This window comes from Nymphaea colorata, chromosome 9, assembly GCF_008831285.2.
Source record: "Nymphaea colorata isolate Beijing-Zhang1983 chromosome 9, ASM883128v2, whole genome shotgun sequence".
NCBI classification, from domain to species: domain Eukaryota; kingdom Viridiplantae; phylum Streptophyta; class Magnoliopsida; order Nymphaeales; family Nymphaeaceae; genus Nymphaea; species Nymphaea colorata.
Genome location: NC_045146.1, coordinates 20,915,008 through 20,934,056, shown reverse-complemented (window position 1 = coordinate 20,934,056; position 19,049 = coordinate 20,915,008). Strand labels below are relative to the sequence as shown.

Below are 19,049 nucleotides of genomic sequence, written 5' to 3'. Positions count from 1 at the left end.
TTGGTTGTCCCAAAAGCTTGCGCTGTTCGAATTTTGCAGCTAAATTTGAGGATGGCACCTTGCTACTTTCTTAATTATTTTTCTGAAAACTTTGCAATGGCATTTACGGCAAACTAAATACAGAAGACTGTCGCACAATAAGATCAAACTCTCGGTTTTTTTATGAGTAACTCTCCAAATGTATGTTTTTGTTTCTTCAGAAAAGAAGAGAATGTACAGTTATCTCCCTCAATTTATTGGTAGATGGTCTTCACGTGGAGGGAGCTTCCCCACTTTTCTGTTTATTTTTTTATTAGTGGATATATTTTAGTGAATGCTCGCAAAGTATACTGCCCATCCTAGTTAGGTGAACTGCCCATCCTGTATCGAGCCACGTGCTTGAGAATAACAGGGCATCTACTTAAAGTACACCGAAAGCCAAACACTTGATCAGTTTATGTTGCTTCCCTTCAACAGTCGTTACATGGCTCCGGAGTATGCTATGGATCGTTTGTTCTCCATTAAATCAGACGTCTACAGCTTCGGCGTCTTACTCCTCGCAATCATCAGCGGCCAGTTTAATAGAAGGTTTAATCAATCTTATCAACAAGTTCGCAGTCTAGTTAGATGTGTAAGTGTCACAGTTTAATTTAATACCAGAAGGGCCGGGTCAGAGGGTCTGATCTTAGGTCCATGCATGGATATCAAATCTTAAGGATCTTAAATTAAGATAAATCAAAGCTAATCAAAGGCCAATGCTATCCTTGTCGTGAGATCCTCAGAGCGTGCAAGGGCACTTCTTTTCATCCCCTGAGAATTGGATGTAAGCCCAATTACGTCTTTGTTGCGGACAAAATATTTTTGAGAGAAGTTAATTAGTATCACGTGAAGTATTACTACCAACAACACAGATAGGAAGTTTGGTTGATCTAGCTAGTAGATTGGACTTAAAACCTTCAAGTTGAAAGATATCATATATATATTCTATTTATATATTTATAGTTGGCTACTTTGGAATTTTCACTACAAGTTCTCGTCACATAATCTTCCGCCACATAATCTTCACGCCTTTGGTACAGTGAAAGCTGAGAAACCAAAAAAGGAAAAATTTTTAGGCATATAAGGCAAAGTGATGAGAACTTCGAATTTTCATCGGAGTTTCAGTCTGGTGTGTTTTTTCTTTTCTAAGATGACGATAGAAAGTTTCAGAAACGATAGCCTACCTGGTAGGTTAAGAAGCAGGTCTCTAATTCAATTTTTATGATGGATACACCACTGGGATCACTGATGTTGATGTAGGAAAAATAGAAAGGGCCTTCGGACATCTTTTCCAGACGGTGACTTTGTGGGGGTAAATGAATTTGGATTTTTGCTGGAACTCGATACTTATTGGATCTGTTAGAGAAGCCTGATTGGGATGTGATTGCTGATGGCGTTTCGGAATTTCTTAAACAATTTTACTCAAAGAAGATCCCCGATATCGGCATCAGTGATAGCATGGTGTATCCATCATAAAAATTGAATTAGAGACCTGCTTCTTAACCTACCAGGTAGGTTATGATTTCTAAACTTTCTATCGTCGTCTTAGAAAAGAAAAAACACACCAGACTGAAACTCGTTTTGGATTGATTCTGGACTTGGTTTGTATTTCCGGCCTCTGGTTTCGCTTGTTGACGCATCGCCATAATGTATTGACGACAATAAATGCGAACTGGTGCTCCCGGAAGAAAGGATTTCCACGCTTCCATGCAAACCAGCACTCACACACCATCCGCACGCGCACGATCACACAAGACTACGCTTTTCTGTATCCGAACCTCAACATATATAAATAAATTAAGTGATGGACTTTTATCTATTCTCTGCTCCGATGCAATAAACTGCCTTTTCTGCAATTAGATGTTCAAAAGATAAAAACTTTTGTGCTTTTAATAATTCTGAGCTTGAAAATATAGGTTTCGAAGCTACAAAGTTGGTTTCAACTTTCAATCACAATAGAGAAGCCAGAAAAATTCGCTGAAAGGTACTTGTTTAAAATTACTCAAATTTGGTGGGACAATATATATATAAGATTTTCATTTAAAAATAAAAAAACAATGTGGCTACACCACTGCTTTCAACATGACAATTTTAAGAGGTGTTCAGAACACTAACGCTCACAAATTTATCTAAAAACTTAAAGTAAATTCACGGAACACTAAAACACATTATTTCGTTAAGGCCCATTTGACAAATGTAATGATTTGTAATTGTTTTATGAATTGCTCCAAACAAGTATATTCATAAAACATTTTTCAGGTTATTTCATGAATCATACCTCAATTTTTACCTATTCATAACATATTGATTTGTTCATCAAATTGACCTTTAGATTCACGAAACACTAAATTAGTGTTTCTCTTCTCAAATGCCCGCTTTTAAGAACAAGACCATCTTTTTACCTGCCCATGTGATTTCCCATGATCTACTTAGTTCTTACGGCATGCTGACCTTATAAACGATTCTTGATCGAAGACTACCAAACAGAGAAAGGCAGAAAATTAATCTTCTAAGCTGAAAAGAAGCATCTATAAAACTTCAAGTTTTTTACTCTGCCAACGAAATTCTCTGAAGTCCAGACCTTGTTACTCGAATGTTCGTCCCAATCGAGCATACAATAAATATACAACGCCTTTGAACTACTGCACTTTAATGCAGTCTTTCTCAAAATCAAAGAACAAAGAAAATCACAAGAATCTCTCTGATGTTCGCTTCACGATAATAAATTAATTGGCCTGAACATTGATGTTTCGTGCTGCAACCGTCACTTCACTGAACTTAAAAACTGATGATGGACAGCCGTGAAATAAATTGCTTTTCTTGACGTAAAGTATTCTACCTTTGCATCAAAAAGCAAATCTGAAATACCACATCCAGTCGAAGACTACCAACAAAGTTCATCAAAAACTTTTGTGAGGACGCCATTTGAGAAAAAACCATGTATTATACCATGGAGTGTAGCGAGGTGCACAAACACCCGTGAATTTTGTGCCTACACGGTGTATGGTTCGATCTTACGGCACAAGTCAGCCTAGTTAGCGCATGGTTCGGCATGTCCTAGACAGATAATAAGTGCTATTCTATTTAAGTACCGAGTTTATTATATGTGCAGAATTAAGCAACTCATTAAACCACTTCATTTATACAAGCAAAAGTCGAAATTAACGTATATCGTCGCACTCCAAACCAAAAAAATATATGCAACAAAAGCCCCTGTACAAGTCAATAGCAATATTTTATTATAATTTTATACATTTATAAATATTATTTATATATTTTGTTATAATCGGGTTTCTCCCTGCAACTTGGAAACGTGGACACGTTTAAATGGCCCCCAAAAACCATGGAACGGATCCATTCGACTCTCCTCCACCCATTCAATTTCATAGGACCATAAAATAAGGGGAGCCACATGGGTATGAAGAAGTGTCTTTTTCCCCTGCCTTTCCATCTTGGAAGGCGAACAACGGAGGGGAGAGGAAGGAGGTGGTGTTGCAGGTGACGGTGCTGGACGTTTCAATGAGGAAACTGCTCCCGAACCTCGACAGAGAAGATGGACTTGACACGGTACTTGAGGTTCCAATTCCGGAGGAGATATTCAACCCAATGGACGGATCCACGAAATCAAATTCATGGAGCAACGTCAAGACGTGGATGAAATGTTCACAAGTCTCTGTGGTTAGACCGGCAGCACCTCTACCTGGTGCTGGTGGTGACTCCGAGCTCCCACTTCTCCTCAATGTTGTTGGTGCGCCGTTGATCCCGCTGCCTGTTCAGAATGAGCAACCTCCCAATGATTCCATAAAAAATCATCCCATCGTAAGAATTTCATCAGTTGTCTTGCTTTCTGAATATGGTTGAATCTTCACAAAGTTGCTGTCCGCGGTTTATGCCAATGATTGTGGTTTCGTCTTCTGCATTTGATTATAAAAACTGGGCAGGTCTTTTTGTGCGACTGCAGTTTTGCAGCCTCTGATTTTTTCTTCAGTTTATTTTTGGCCATGGATCATAATTTTACTCAAAACGTTTGGACGATAGAGCCTTCATTTGTGTGTGTGTGTGTGTATATAAGAATCCTCCAAATTATTTAATAACTAACAGCCTTCATATGCGAAGTGGTTAGAATAAGAATCCTCATGTAAGATGGCCTATGTAACTTGTTCTGCAGGGTCTTGATCCAAGGACCACGGCCAGCCTATTCTCCAACGCGGTCTGCATAGGAGAGAAGTTAATCAACAACGAGGGCTGCTTTATTTGAAAGTTGGAAGCAGGAGCCCAGACACTAAAGGCTCGGAGCAGGAGCAGCTTCGACATAATCCACCACACAATGTGGGGTTATTTCAGCCAAAGAACAGGTCTCCTCCTCCAATTCGAGGACACCCATTTGCTCAGAATGAAAGGGAAGGGGAAAGGGAATGACAGTGTGTTCTGGAAAACAAGCATGGAGTCCTTGATAGAGGACTATAGATTTGTTGATGGGGTGAACATTGCACACAGTGGTCATACCGTGGTCACCCTTTTTAGGTACGGTCACTCTTCCACAGGACACAAAACGAGGATGGAGGAGAGTTGGACAATTGAGGAAGTGGACTTCAACGTATGGGGTTTGCCGTTGATTGGCTTCAAATTAGACGGTGGCCGACAGACGTTGTCCACGCATACTTTAGTTTGTTTCACACTCTTCCGCAGTTGGAAAGAAGTGGCAGCGGTTTTCATTAACCAAAAGTTTTTGGGTGATGGGCTGACATGAGATGCCCAGGTTTGAAAATGAAGTCATTATATAGATGGAAACTAGAAGTTGAGGAGCTGGAGTCCATCTTCATTCTCATCCAGAAAATGAAATGATCTCCGCGTTGCAAGTTAAATATAAACTATTCAATGAAATCTAAATTTAGACATGAAAAAGTAAATTCAAGACCCAATCTTAAAATTATCTTTCCGTTCATTAAAAGCTTCTCTCGGCTCCAAGCATCCAGTTACTAAAAACCTTGATCTTCCTTGTCCGCTTGGAAACATCAAGATTATGCGTTGGCATCAGCGGTTTCAATCTGAACTCACACCTTAAGCGAGAGCAAGAGTTGACAGGGAGAATACGCTGTTGAACTTGGATGTGGACATAAATTTGGTACTCCTCCAAACCCAAAAGTCATTAGTTGTTAACTGCATTAGCATTTAGGACATCCGCTGAGATCGATGACTCCAAATCGCGTGGATTATCAACCTGACTCTTTATCAACCTGAGGTTAGCTGCACCTTTGGAGGGCATTTGATAGCATGAAATACTTTGGGACATGTTTGGTGTCGTACTGAGTGAATAATTCTGATGAAAAATAGTCAGACCTCTCATGTCCGAATCAGACTGAAAATCAAGAAAAATCCTACAAATTTCTTATAGAAATTTGCCTAGAAATTTTTTTCCTGCAAGTGAAAGCAACTTACATAGGGTGAAATAATTTCATCCAAAACAGCACACTCTGAGAATATCAACCAGCAAACAAACTTCCAAACATCCCCTCAAAGTAAATTATGCTACGAGACAAGCAGGGAACCAGTCGTAGAATTGTTCGATATCACATATCAACCCATTTTCGTTTATGATGAGAAACATATTTGGATTAAACGCCTGAAATTTAGCCACTCTCCCCTTTGCTCATGCTAGCCATCGACAACGAAAAAACACGGGACTGATTAAGGGAGCCTATTACAGCAAAAGGTGAAGTGGAGAAGAGAACAAGCAGTAGAAATGAAGTTAACTAGACCCTTCCAACAGCAAATTTGAAAAGGAGACATAGGCAGGCCACCTCCACTTGCACGTCCGAAATCAGTGCTCTCAAACAGCAAGACAGTAGGGGGAAGTTGAACCTTTATTTCCCCACCCTACCTCCACTTAAAATCCAGGACCCAAGCGAAGCCTTCGATTTACCTCCTCTGACATTGTTCCAGCAGGCTAAAAATCTCCAATCGTAAATCAAGGCACCCCAACATTGATTATTCATCACTTGCTCTGATTGCAAACGTTTACCACTTGCTCAAACATCCACCTTCACATTCTTTCAGTTGAAGAATAACATTAACCAGGGGTAAAGAGAAGAGAAGTGTGAAAATTCATATAGAGAAAGAAAACATTTTGTTTTCCTTCCTGTATGAGAAGCATAATGTCTCATTTCTTAGCAATCTCAGCAAGCAAACCCGTGTCCAATGCTCAACTTCATTTCAGTAACGATCAGGACCGAAAGAAATATCTTCCTTTTTATACTGCATTACGGTACACATGAACTAGAGAGAATTAAAAGCAAACAAAATCCCACAAAGACTGTAGAACTAAACTTTGTTTCAGTAATGTCATCCAACATCTGTGTATGCTCTCTTCATTCAATGCCACAATATATACGAGCAAATTTCAAAATTTCAATATTGGCTACTTCACAATACTTGGTAACTCAAGCATAATAGTGTACAATTAAGTACCTGATCTGGCTTCTTTGTGATGGATGCAAGAGGGGAAGCAAGATTCCTACAACCTTCTCTCTTTAGAATGCGTCATTCAGAAAAAGGTTCTTCCAGAATAGCTAGTGAATTGCTATGTCTCGCCCTTTGAAATGGTTCCTCTAACTAACATTGTACGACCATGGAACTCCTGCACTTTACAGGAAAGATCTTAAGCAATTAAAATGAGCGGGTATATAGTCTAGATGGAACTCAGAAAACAGAATGGACAAACAGAAAGAAATCTCAAACTTTACTAGCTTCAAAGAGGCACAGAATATCTATTATTTTGAAAGCATAGAATTGAGATATATTACCACTCCATCTGAAGCTTTTGCAGCCTCAAGCACTTCAGCAGATGAAAAAGACAGAAAACCATATACACGATTTTTCCCCAATTTGCGATCGTACAGTATTCTGGCACTAACTACAGTTCCATATTGACTAAAGTGCTCCTTCAAGTGCTCAGGTCTCACCGACCATGCAAGATTGCCAACATAGAGCTTATGAGGACTCTCAAGGATAAAGTTCTGTTTAGGAGGTTCTTTTGTTCTGGGAGAAGCAGGAGGAGCATATCTCACACATAAATCTCGACCACCAAGATCCTACGACAGCATAATGGAAAGAAATTAATTATAAAAACAAGAAAATACACCTAACGTTCATCTCAAGCTTACAATTTTGTGACTCACAGTTCTATCCAATGCAGAAAGTGCATCTTTAGCCTCGTCTCTTGAACTCATTGTAACATAACCAGATCCTCGACTTTTCCCAGACTCAGCATTTCGAGAAACCTGCATTGGTGGGCAAATCAAATATAAAATTTCTAAATACTGAAAACTGGAAGTGCATGAAGAAGTGTCGAGCTTCATTCCCCCATCAAACTTCATATTTTCTCTAAGTCAATAGATCAAATAATCCAAATTGTTTAAATATAACGACAAACATCAGGTTGGTAACAACATTAGCAACATCATGAATGCATAAACAGGAAAAATTAAAAAAAAAAAATCTGATTGTCCACTAGTTTGGATCTATTTGAGCTAAAACAAGTTTCCTGTTTTATCAGAAACCTTTTAGCTAAAGAAAGAAAAGCATATCCTGCTTCCAGTAAACTAACCATTCTGAAAGCCACAAAAAAAAAGTTCCAGAAAATGAAACCAAAAGCTTGATCGTCTCATTTCAACATTTCTTGCACTGATTAAGCATTTAATCACAAAATTGGCCAACAGACAGAATTCCAACAGAAGGCCATAAAACAAGTCGATCAAGAGTCTACAGCATTTTCCTGCATTGCCTTAGATGCATTTCTAGTACATATGAACTCATGAGATTCAGCCTAAATACCTTGATTCAAGAGGCAAGAAAGAATTCACCTACAAAGTAATTTGGGTATTCTCTTAGAGTTCCTTCGCTGGCATACCTCTAACACTAAGCATTATAAAAGGAAAACGAAGCACCACATACCTCTACCGATAGCACCGACCCATATGGCTTGAACAATTCCGATAGCTCAGCAACGTCAGTACTTTCAGGGAGATTGCAGACATAGAGTCTAAATGGTCGAGATTCTCTTGGTAATGCCTCCTCCACGGCCTCTGGCGTCGATTCCTCAGGCACCGATGTTTCCACCGTCGGTTTCTCCTCAACGACAGCTAGAATCTTGGACAGCCTCTTAATATTAATGACGGGAAACACAGTAAGGGAGTACTGAGAGCCGGAAGAAGCGGACTGCCGGGCTGAGGATGCGAAGATGGTGGGCGGAAGAGAGGGGCAAGAGGAAGATGACAACCTAAGGAATCCACGAGATGACGGGGAGGGGTAGAGGGAATGGCTTCTAGTTGTTTGGAAGGGGCAGAAAGAGGAGAAGCAAGAGGATGCTGCCATGGCAGAAGGCACTTGAGGAGACCGTCTCCGACTGTGGGCGAAATGCCGCGGGAGAGAAAAGGAAGGGACAAGAGGAGGAACCGGATAGAGTGCGGTGGGACCTCTCAGAAATTAGTTCTTTAGAGCCGCCCGATTCGAAATCCAATGGTTTCAGATATAAGGACGTGGGACCAACCTTTCTTGAACTTCGTTGAAGCCTTACGACTATCTTTATGAGACGTGACTTACAACGAACCGGGCTAAATTAGATAATCTGCAAGCTGGGTTCTTTATTTGAACAACTTATATGTTTGCTTCTCTCTTTTTAGAAATCACTGGACTAGTAATATTGGTGTACATAAAATATGTTACAAAGTGAACAATATTATAGAAGAACAAAAAAAGAGTAAAAAAGCTCACCGAGTCAATTCAACAATCATGATAATTTCGTACCTCAAATTTTCTTTGAACCCGATGTCCGTTTCTGAAAACAAATTAAGTGGCACGAATTTGAGCTTAATGTAGATATTTGTGACATTTGCCGTAGTTCTAGACTTTTTTGAAAACATGGATCTGCAGTTACTGATATATACCAAAAGCTTTAATGCATAGAGATCCAATTATATTATAAGATGTGAAGTATACCCTTTTTCGTGCTGTTTCTCCTAATAGGAAATTTCTTTCTGAAAACATGGATATGGAGTTACTGGTACATACCAGAAACGGTGAATACATAATAGATCCACTCATTCCATATGAGGTGCGGTAAGCACTCTTTGGTATTGCTTCCGCAAGTTAGGTCTGCTGATGTATTACATCGTGTGTCGACGTACATGCAGGCCATGTGACAGCAGAGGCCACATTCATTCCCCACAATCCACCATTTACTCGGACAAGAGGCAAAAGGGAAAATGAGAAAATGAAAAGCTTAGATCCTTTTAGGTCTCAACTACAACATTCTACTGCAAACTGGTATACAACCACACAATAGTAGGGCTTGTACTTTACAAAGATGAAAACAACTGCATACAAAAAACACGGCAGCAAAAGAAGTCAGGGGCGCAAACAAGGCAAGAGGTACCTGAACACTAATTACATACAGCCATCAATAATGCTCAAGAAGAATACACAAGACCACTTCACAAAGACGGACGTAAATGGAAACAACAATCCAAAAGACTTCTGCAGTCGAAAGCTCCAGCAAACAAGACCCAGGAAAATCCAATCAGAGATTGCCGGTAGAATACGCCTAAAGACCAACTTTACATTAGCACCGCAATATGATACTCATGATTCGGCCTCTTGTTCCTCTTCATATTCATCATCATCATCAGCAGTAGCGTCTTGATATTGCTGGTACTCGGAGACAAGATCATTCATGTTGCTCTCAGCTTCTGTGAATTCCATTTCATCCATTCCTTCACCAGTATACCAGTGCAGAAAAGCTTTCCTTCTAAACATGGCAGTGAACTGCTCACTCACACGACGGAACATCTCCTGAATCGAAGTAGAATTGCCGATGAATGTAGATGCCATCTTCAATCCCTTGGGTGGGATGTCACATACACTAGATTTCACGTTATTTGGGATCCACTCAACAAAGTAAGATGAGTTCTTGTTTTGCACATTAAGCATCTGCTCGTCCACCTCTTTGGTGCTCATGCGACCACGAAACATTGCAGAAGCAGTAAGATAACGGCCATGCCGGGGATCAGCCGCACACATCATGTTTTTGGAATCCCACATTTGTTGGGTGAGTTCAGGAACAGTTAAAGAGCGATAAACTTGGGAGCCACGTGAAGTGAGGGGTGCGAAGCCAACCATAAAGAAATGGAGGCGAGGAAACGGGATCAGGTTCACAGCTAATTTTCTCAGGTCAGAGTTCAGTTGCCCTGGGAATCTTAAACAGCAAGTGACACCGCTCATGGTTGCAGAGATCAAATGATTAAGATCACCAACTGCAAGATTGAAGCACATTCATGTCAGCCATACTAGAAAAGAAATCGTGAACTTTCCTCGTACCTCATCATCACCAACATAACCATTCCAAAAAATGGCTAGTGAAAGAAACTATACCAACCTAGTTTTTACCACTTTATCCGACTGAAGACATACGATTGTAAAATATAGTTAAATTCTTGTCACATTTTTCAAAGAATCATTTAAAGAAATAGCCCATGGCACAGCCATCATTTCAGCTATTTTAGTTACTTTCTTTTTCTGGAGAAACATTTTTGTTTTTTCATGATCTCCAAGAAAAGATTGCCTCAGTAAATCAATCTTCTCTTAGATCTCTTAAAAATATAGCTGCTATGACCAGCAAAATGCTTCATAGCTAATTAGTGCATAAAAAGGTTCGTGGTGATTATTCATAGCCACTTTAAGTGAACATAAGAAAATGGTTAAATTGAAAAAAAAAGAGGAAAAAAATGCGAAAATGTGAAAGAAAAGAAGAGGAGATACACAGGGCGTGAGTATCTAGTAGTATATACACAGTCAGCAGCTTAAAGTTATAAAGTCCAACAATATATTGAATTGACAATTTCAATATATGCAATGCATGAATACATTTATTTCACTTGATCTGGTGAACAAAAGATGAATGTTCGGCCGAAGGACTGTACATATTTAAGAGTTACAATAGTCATGCTAAGTCATTTGAAAGCCTGATGTCCATACTAAGCCCTACGGGAAAGGAAAAGAAGCACAGATGGATGAACAACAGAAAAAGATAACTGCAGTCAACTTTTCTTGTCAAAAAGGAAAAAAACTGACAAAAAATACTTAGAAGTATTTTCCCTTGTATCTTGTAAAAATATACTTATTCTAAGAAATGATCGACGAGTTAGAACATGAATGAAGCAATAAATTAAAGCAACACTATTGCTATAAGCTATGCATATAACAGATCATCAGAGACAAGCAGTAATCACATTACTTGAAGAACCAAATAAATATAGAGAGAGTTCTTACAAGTGGGAGTAGTAAGTTTAAGGGTTCTGAAGCAGATGTCATACAGAGCCTCGTTGTCAAGAACCATGCATTCATCAGCATTCTCAACCAACTGATGCACAGAGAGAGTTGCATTGTATGGTTCCACCACCGTGTCCGAAACCTTGGGTGATGGGAAAACAGAGAAGGTAAGCATCATTCTATCAGGATACTCCTCCCTAATCTTTGAGATTAGAAGAGTTCCCATGCCTGAACCAGTTCCTCCTCCAAGAGAATGGCACACTTGAAAGCCTGCTTGGTAAGAAGAATAAGAAGAAAACACCAAAAGTTGAGAAAGAACCCAAATTCTGCTCCTTCAGACAGATCAATTAATAAAGACTTAAGAAGCAATTATAATGGAACATTCGGTTACACTCAGGATAAACAGGGTAATGTAATTATTGTTAATGATTTTATAACGGGAAATGGCAGCTTAAGCCTTAAAACAGTAGAAAAAGAATATAGTAAAGAAATATGAAAATTTATAAGAACCAAAAGATAATAACAATAAAATTTTGTTTCCTACCAAATTTGTCGCAGGAGAATTGTACTTTAATAAGAATGGTTGATGAAAACAATCTTAACGTGCAGCTTAATAAATGCTTAACAACGACTTGTGAAAAACATGTCACTTGTTTAAATGGAACTCGAAAGCGCCATGTTTTCTCTTTTTTTGCCATTTAAAACTCATCTTTTCACGTTTCATTGATACACAATCCATAAAAGGAAAATAAGGACGTGTGAGAAACACGTCATTTTTTCAACTGGAACTCCAAACCGCCATTTTTCCTGTAATGACTCGACTCACTTCAGAGCTCCGGTTTCCCGTCTCGATCCCGCCCTCCAGAGCTCCGGTCTCGATCTCGCCCCTAAACGAGAGGTGATGCCGACCAGCCCCTATTCTAACCCCAAAACGGACTTTTTGGGGTGTTACATTTGCTTTTTTACCATTCAGAAAACCCATAAGAAAAAAAGAAATTCGGAAGCAAAATTGAACAAAATCTCAAATCTTCTTAAAGTAAAGAAGGAACCCGGTTCATATCTGACCTTGAAGGCAATCACAATTCTCCGCTTCCTTCCTGACAACATCGAGCACTGCATCTATGAGCTCGGCCCCCTCCGTGTAGTGCCCCTTCGCCCAGTTGTTCCCGGCGCCGGTCTGACCAAAAACAAAGTTATCCGGCCGGAAAAGTTGACCGTAAGGCCCGGATCTAACGCTATCCATCGTCCCCGGCTCGAGATCCATGAGGATCGCCCGAGGAACGTAGCGGCCCCCGCTGGCTTCATTGTAGTAGACGTTGATGCGCTCGAGTTGAAGCTCGGAGTCACCGTGGTAGGATCCAACGGCATCGATGCCGTGCTCGTCGCAGATCACCTCCCAGAATTTTGCGCCGATCTGGTTGCCGCACTGGCCACCCTGGATGTGAAGGATTTCTCTCATTCTCGCCGGAAAGGGACTACGAGCGCGGGGTTCCCGACGGCGAAGAACTCAAACAACCCCAGCTAAAACCTTAAAACGGTAGGAACGAGAGCAATAACGAGTTAAGCGGGGGGCGAAACCTTAGCCCTAGAAACAGAGTAGATTGGGGAGTGGGGGAGGAGAGAGCTGTGGCTTTCTGCGTGCTCACTGAGTCTCTGAGACCTGGCTTTCCCGATGGGCGTTCAATAAATAGCCTTTCCATCTCACGGACATAACCCCGGCTCGTGTCTTTCTTTCGCTGTCGCGCAATCACAGCCGTCCATCCATGGTGGGAGCTGATGGAGTTCGGTAACTCGTAAATTTAAAAGAGCAGATGAACGGTTAAATGAGTGAACTTGGTCATTCCAAATCTGGGTGAGACACGTGTCGAAAGGAAAAATGAACTTACAACTCCAAATGACTGACAAGTTGTCATCTGATGAGGCCAACTGAAGCTCCGGCCACCTGGATCTTCCTGAAGTCAGTCTGCATAACGCCAAAGGCAAGCTGGTCGGCCGGATTTAGGCATAAAGGGTCTTCCAAATCTAAAAGTTTTTAAATTTAGTAATTTGATGTGAGGTCGAAACCGTTCCCTTCTTCTTCCTGTTCTTTGTTCAAAGTTTGTCTTGTTGAAAATTAGAACACTAAATAATTAGAGAGCATTGCATCTATTGTTTGCAGTCTAAAGAAATAGCATCTATGAAAATCAAATCAAATTGATGATTGAGTTTCTACAAACTGACCAACTACCTTACGCCTCTCTCAGTGCTCAACGTTTTTAAATTGTTTCAGACAAATTTTCAGGGTGTAAAAACGCACTGTTGCTTGATAAAGAATTGGCATCCCTGATCTCCATTTTTTAATATTCGAAGACCACCATTTTACTTTGACCTGTTTGGGTGCCAAGCATATGCCTAGAGTTTATATTTCTGCTCTCCGGTGCAGGTGACATGATTTGGTGCTCTGATCGTAATAAATGAAATCAGGTGGGTTCCAGACTTCTCCACTCTGTAATGTGGTTTTATTCTCCTACAGTTAATCTGTGCCTCAAAGGAAAAAGTAGGCGCACGAGCGAGCCCCAACTAATCTCAGATATTAGCTAATCTGTCTAAACTTCGTTTATCTTTTGCTGGACAAACAATTTCCCCCTTTGGATAAACCTCACGTTTGAAGATTTTTTGCCATTTTCTCTTCTATCAGATTAGACTAGACTGGGGATCTGAATGCTAACATATATATCTAGCCGTCATAAAAAATCCGAGCCCCTTTTGCAACCCTACTTCTGCCCACGAACTGTCCCGGAATTAGATGCTGGTTTGCAGAATCTAAAGCAAAGTGTGCATAAGAAGCGTGAAAGAAAAGGGGAAAGATGACAAAGGAGGGAGGAAGCTCATCTTCATCTTTGTCCTAGAAGTGGAGTGCCCGAGAAATTCTTAGCGTGCAAGGTGAGAATGGCCAGAGTGGTTGCTCCTCCTGCCTTTAGTCAGCTGGTGCAGTGAACTCCCACTTGGGTCAGTAGTACAGACTGTACGCCCATAATTGTTCTCCAAGTTGTGGGCTTCCTGCTGCAATATGATTAGAAAAAGAGAAAGAAAGAAATTGCCTTTGCTTTTACTATGGCCAAAATAAACACTTTACGGTCATCAAGACGCCACGGTAAATTGCTCTCGTTGTATTCCATGACGTAGGCCTGCTTTCTTCTTTTCTTCTTTTACAAAGAGAAACCTTTTTACGGTCGGAATGGTGCCTGTTACGGAAGAGCCAAACAGCGGGTGAACCCTGGCTGCCATGGCCCTTGCCTTGTGTAAAAGTAACGCCAAGAAAATGCTTGATGTATAGAAAGGCAGAATGGTGGATCCAGGGTCTTAGTGTATGGAAGGATTATTTAGGATGCCATATGTGATGTACTATGGATTCCAAAGCCTATTTTTCAGCTATTAAAAGCTGCTTCTGCGGCTGCAACTGGATGCTTTGGAAGCGTGGCCGCTCTAGATCAAGATGCTTCCAAATTCAACCATATGAGGATTACATTTTAACTAATATTCGGATATATGAGTGGCACCCTACTAAAGTAGCAAGTTAGCAACCCTTTGAAATAGGGAAGAAAAAAAAAATTTTCCCGGTCATCTGATGCCGTTTGGTAATGTCGATCATTAGGAAAAACTATTCATTTTCTAAATCAATGCATCTTTATGACTGTGTTGTTATCATATCAACATGCTTATGATGGTCCTTTATGCAAGCTGTATCAAACACCAAGCATGCAAAGTAAAAAGAAGTATACATGCAGAAGTAACTGTAAAAGACAGAATCCTGTACTCCTGAATAATATGAAGGCCTGTTTCTGCCCACTCTTCAGCTGAGGGAAACTTGGGGAGCAGCAAAAAGTGAAAATAAGTCTGAATGGTGGGGGATTCAGTTGAAAAGAGGGCATTTATTGTGTATAATGGAAGGCCTATATGTCACTGTTATCTCAACGTGGCGCTGAGATGGATGCAGGTCTCTGCATTTAATGCAAACTCAATAAGAAATTGTAATTCGTCCGATATGGAATCATATATATTTCACCCGAAACAGGAGATAAACAACTAACATTAAGCAATTAACTGAGTTTATCTGTATAAAATTGAAACGTACGTTTTAAAGTTTTTTCTGTTCGAAAAAATAGAAGAGTATTAAATTTTTTCATACATATTATTGTTGTGATTCTGTCCTATAACTTTAACTATACTTGATGTCACCAGTGTTAGTTTCTTCCGTTATGGATTAACTAGAGTCGTCTTTTGAACTTTAAGGGCTTCTTAGCCCGCTACCGAAGCATTGCTTTGGGCTCACTGCTTTTCTATTTATATGAATATGTTAAAGAAAATCCTATTCTTTGCTTCACTCTTGTCGCTGCTAGCTTTCATTGCCTTCCATTTTTCGTTTTCTAATCATCTTGCTCTAAATCATGATCTTCATGCCAAGAAGGATGAGCACGCAGTTTGCCAGAAATCTCAATGCCATCTCTTTATTTTCAATTTTGGGGATAAAAACAGAAAAGGGACTATCCAGACTCCAGAGCATCAGATCTATTCTACAACTTGCTTGATTGAAACTTTTCAGTCCTTCAGATGTACTCATCTTTTACGTGATCTATATCTGCACAAATTTACATCGTCGTTAGGTAAACTTTCGTCCAAAATGAGCATTTTGCTGTTTCTTCATGTTCTTGTTGAAAGAAGATATGAAGTCTGAAGGCCAAGATGCTTTTTGCGTCATGCAGGTGTCGATACTGATGCAGGCATTTTGAGCAGCAATGAGGTACCGCATTATCATTGGTAAGAATGTCAAGGGACAGAAGCCCTGCGTCTAGATCAGATCGTGTCTTGTATGGCATGGCATCGCAAATCATGCAGCTCTGCCACCATGGAAAGGCATCATATGCATGTGGAAGCGAGCATGCTTGCCATTGGCAAGTAAAAACAAGAGGACGAGATCTTTAAGCAAGCTGCAGATGACGATGACCAAAATATGTAGAAGTCATGGTAAGGACTAAGGAGGAATGGTTGCCTTTCAGACTTGGAATGAATTTTGGTGCTATATTTTGGGGGCTGAATATCACTGGTACAATTGTAAATATCGTATTATCGCTCACTGATTGGTCGCTGTAGCAAGTATACAGAGTGTCTATCTTTTTTTGGGGCCTCGGCTCATAGTACTTCACAACCACAATGTTATGCTAATATGTCCTCCATACATTTGATTTAAATTGTTCAATTTCAGTCGTCTTTATTGAATCTGATAACCTGAATGTGTATTAGTTCGCCAACCAGGATTCCCATAAATTTCAGAACGGTTTGGCTGCATTATTGCTGGGGATAGCAATACGTTCTTCATATACAAAAGCAACTACTTTAGTAACTGTACCCTGCAGCTTTACAGTCAAAAGTGATTTAGAACATGTTATGTCGTCCATGGGACTCCTAGGCATCTACCACGTTGCAGGAACGTGAATCTCCCAATCTCCCATCTCTTCATTTGAGTCACATCTTTCATCATTAAAGATAGTAGAAGGCACAAAGTCAAAACGCTTCGAGAGGTTGTCATCGTTCAACCAGCTTGCCTTCTCCAACCAAATCCTCAGCTTCTCCCTCCAACATTTCCTTCTCTCGTGCACGCTTTAGAAACCTCTTGCTTGAGACACTCAGAAGTTTCTTCAGTGAATACTGATCACGCTTCAGCAACCCTCTGGCTTTTAGTTGCTTCCTTGCCTCATGCCTATGCTTTATCCTGTCATCCAATTTGTAACCCAAAAATGCAGGAAAGCTCAGCAGCTCCCCAATCTCTCGACCCATGTCATTAATCAAATAATCCATCTTCTTCTCCAAGGAACTGTGGTTATATTGAAGTATTTGGGGGTGAATTCTGCTCATGAAGAACAAGTCTTCAAAAGAGAAACCGTATCTCAAAAAGACACCGACCACCTTTTGCATGTTCTCACAGCTAGTCCTAGTGGAAGCCCCCAGTGCTAGAGCTAACTCCTTCGTTTTGTTCTTATACCCAATTTTTATCAGGAATGCCAATTTCTTTGAAAGGTTTCTCCTGCAAGAGAGGCCCAGGAATAATGGGGACTTTATCACAAACTTGTGTATGTCGTTACTGCTAAAGCCACAAGATTTTAGAAAACCAACTCTTGGTTCCAATTTCCGCTCTTTGCTCACACTGAAAATACTGGGATAAACCTCAATCAATCTGAAAACTTGCTCGTCTCTAAACCCCAGATTCCTCCAAAAAGCACAGTGGCTCTCCAAGTGTTCCACTGTATATGACAAAACAGCCGGAAATCGGCTCAGGAGTACGCTTAGAGACTCATCGTCAGATGCAAGACGCTGGAGAAAGTCAACCCTAGGGGCCAATTGGTTCTTCAGATCGAACGTTAGCAATGCCGGCCTTTTCTTGATCAGGAGAAGGTGGTCGCCTACGTGATAGCGTTTCAAGAAAGCAATCGTTGCTTCAATCTCTTCGACCGTCTTCTCGCAGAAGAGCTTCCTCAAATCGACCTTGCTCAGAATTCCTGCAAGCTCACCTCCCAGAAGCCTGCGATCGAGGAGCGTCTCAACCTTCTCGACAAGCTGGGCGTCCGCGGCGAGGAAGAGTTTTTCAATCTTAGTCCCTCTAAAGCATTCCAAGTTTTCGCTGATAAAATCGATTAGGGAGTCGATCTCCGGCGCTGTGAGAATCTCCGGCCGCCGCACAACAATACGGGCCAGTATGTTGCCCGTCAGTCCGATCGTCTGCAGGGACTGAATTTTGGCCCTCATGGAATCCAGACACGAAGTTCTGAGATTTGGGTGTTTCGAAATAAGAAGCTCTGCTTCTTTCTCCACTAGTCCAAGCCTCTGTAACAAAAGGAGAACACCTGATTCTGAATCCTGAAAGAGAGAGAGAGAGAGAGAGAGGTCAGGAACCAAAAAACAAAAAAGGCCATTGATTGCAGAACAGAACGAATAAAAGAAGTTTGACCGGGAGGAGGTCCAACGAAGAGGAGGAAGAAGATAAAGCCTTCATCACACTCCTCGTGCGGAGATAAATCCTGAAAGGAGAAATGCATTTTGGCTCCTCGTTTAAGGAGAGAGCATCGGCTACTTCTCTCTGTCTGAAAGGCAAGGAGAAGCAGAGAGAGGTGGCCCTTGAGACGGGAGGCGGGGGGAGAACCCGCGGGAGAGATAAGGAAGACGAAGCCATGGGAGCGCCCACTGGGCAAACAATGGCCCTATGGAGATTCGACCTTCGGACCAGGGACAGGGCTTTAAAATGGATCGAGCACAAACGAATCCAAGTAAAAAGGGGCGTCAGCATGTGCCGATGTCGGATATGACCCGACTCTGATCCAGATAGGATCCGATAAATCCGAGTATTCTACTGAGGAAACTATGTCCTTTCAATCGAGACTTTTCCAAGTAGGAAAAGTTGGTAACAGTGTGTGCAGAAAGCAAACGTGAGGGAGGAAGAAAATGAACTTCTTCTTTCCCTGAAAAATTTTGGGGCCTTTCCTCTCGAATTCGTCCCGGACTTATATTTGTTTTGATAATTGTACCTGCTTTATGTATGTGCTTGGCAAATCTATTTCGTTCTTGAAATCTGCAATTCCAGAATTATTCCATTCTTCCGTCATTCTGATCGTGACTCGTGAGCAGCTTCCTCAGTTAGGTAGCCGAAACAATGAGTTTTTGTCAAAATACAACCG

At 40.8% G+C, this 19,049-nt stretch overlaps 4 protein-coding genes across 4 annotated transcripts; 1 reads left to right on the top strand and 3 right to left on the bottom strand.

Annotated features, from left to right (window-relative positions):
* Positions 1 to 3,456: 3,456 nt before the first annotated feature.
* LOC116261247 (uncharacterized) lies at positions 3,457 to 4,894 on the top strand. Its single transcript, XM_031639921.1, has 2 exons — positions 3,457 to 3,837; positions 4,187 to 4,894. The coding sequence occupies exons 1-2, from the start codon at positions 3,538 to 3,540 to the stop codon at positions 4,274 to 4,276; spliced, it is 390 nt and encodes a 129-aa protein (XP_031495781.1). The 5' UTR covers positions 3,457 to 3,537; the 3' UTR covers positions 4,277 to 4,894.
* Positions 4,895 to 6,332: 1,438 nt separating this feature from the next.
* On the bottom strand, positions 6,333 to 8,467 carry LOC116259997 (28 kDa ribonucleoprotein, chloroplastic-like). Its single transcript, XM_031638048.2, has 4 exons — positions 7,972 to 8,467; positions 7,197 to 7,298; positions 6,822 to 7,109; positions 6,333 to 6,655 (listed from the first exon to the last, which is right to left on the bottom strand). Exons 1-4 carry the CDS (start codon positions 8,389 to 8,391, stop codon positions 6,599 to 6,601), a joined length of 867 nt encoding a protein of 288 aa, XP_031493908.1. The 5' UTR covers positions 8,392 to 8,467; the 3' UTR covers positions 6,333 to 6,598.
* An 810-nt stretch (positions 8,468 to 9,277) lies between these two features.
* LOC116260285 (tubulin beta chain-like) lies at positions 9,278 to 13,017 on the bottom strand. The gene is made up of 3 exons (XM_031638495.2): positions 12,409 to 13,017; positions 11,344 to 11,613; positions 9,278 to 10,328 (listed from the first exon to the last, which is right to left on the bottom strand). Exons 1-3 carry the CDS (start codon positions 12,800 to 12,802, stop codon positions 9,658 to 9,660), a joined length of 1,335 nt encoding a protein of 444 aa, XP_031494355.1. The 5' UTR covers positions 12,803 to 13,017; the 3' UTR covers positions 9,278 to 9,657.
* A 3,613-nt stretch (positions 13,018 to 16,630) lies between these two features.
* On the bottom strand, positions 16,631 to 18,780 carry LOC116259940 (transcription termination factor MTERF8, chloroplastic). Its single transcript, XM_031637954.2, has 2 exons — positions 18,326 to 18,780; positions 16,631 to 18,234 (listed from the first exon to the last, which is right to left on the bottom strand). Exons 1-2 carry the CDS (start codon positions 18,659 to 18,661, stop codon positions 16,906 to 16,908), a joined length of 1,665 nt encoding a protein of 554 aa, XP_031493814.1. The 5' UTR covers positions 18,662 to 18,780; the 3' UTR covers positions 16,631 to 16,905.
* Between the last annotated feature and the right edge of the window lie 269 nt (positions 18,781 to 19,049).

Bases quoted from the DNA above. Each gene is read 5' to 3' on its own strand.
- LOC116261247 (XM_031639921.1), top strand. From the start codon at position 3,538: ATGAGGAAACTGCTCCCGAACCTCGACAGAGAAGATGGACTTGACACG. The intron at 3,838-4,186 runs GTAAGAATTTCA...CTTGTTCTGCAG, and splicing joins CCATAAAAAATCATCCCATC to GGTCTTGATCCAAGGACCAC.
- LOC116259997 (XM_031638048.2), bottom strand. From the start codon at position 8,391: ATGGCAGCATCCTCTTGCTTCTCCTCTTTCTGCCCCTTCCAAACAACT. The intron at 7,110-7,196 runs GTGAGTCACAAA...ATGCTGTCGTAG, and splicing joins TTTCTGCATTGGATAGAACT to GATCTTGGTGGTCGAGATTT. The intron at 6,656-6,821 runs GTAATATATCTC...TGTAAAGTGCAG, and splicing joins CAAAAGCTTCAGATGGAGTG to GAGTTCCATGGTCGTACAAT.
- LOC116260285 (XM_031638495.2), bottom strand. From the start codon at position 12,802: ATGAGAGAAATCCTTCACATCCAGGGTGGCCAGTGCGGCAACCAGATC. The intron at 11,614-12,408 runs GTCAGATATGAA...CTTACCAAGCAG, and splicing joins GAATTGTGATTGCCTTCAAG to GCTTTCAAGTGTGCCATTCT. The intron at 10,329-11,343 runs GTAAGAACTCTC...TCAATCTTGCAG, and splicing joins TAAACTTACTACTCCCACTT to TTGGTGATCTTAATCATTTG.
- LOC116259940 (XM_031637954.2), bottom strand. From the start codon at position 18,661: ATGCTGACGCCCCTTTTTACTTGGATTCGTTTGTGCTCGATCCATTTT. The intron at 18,235-18,325 runs GTCAAACTTCTT...TCTCTCTTTCAG, and splicing joins CTTCGTTGGACCTCCTCCCG to GATTCAGAATCAGGTGTTCT.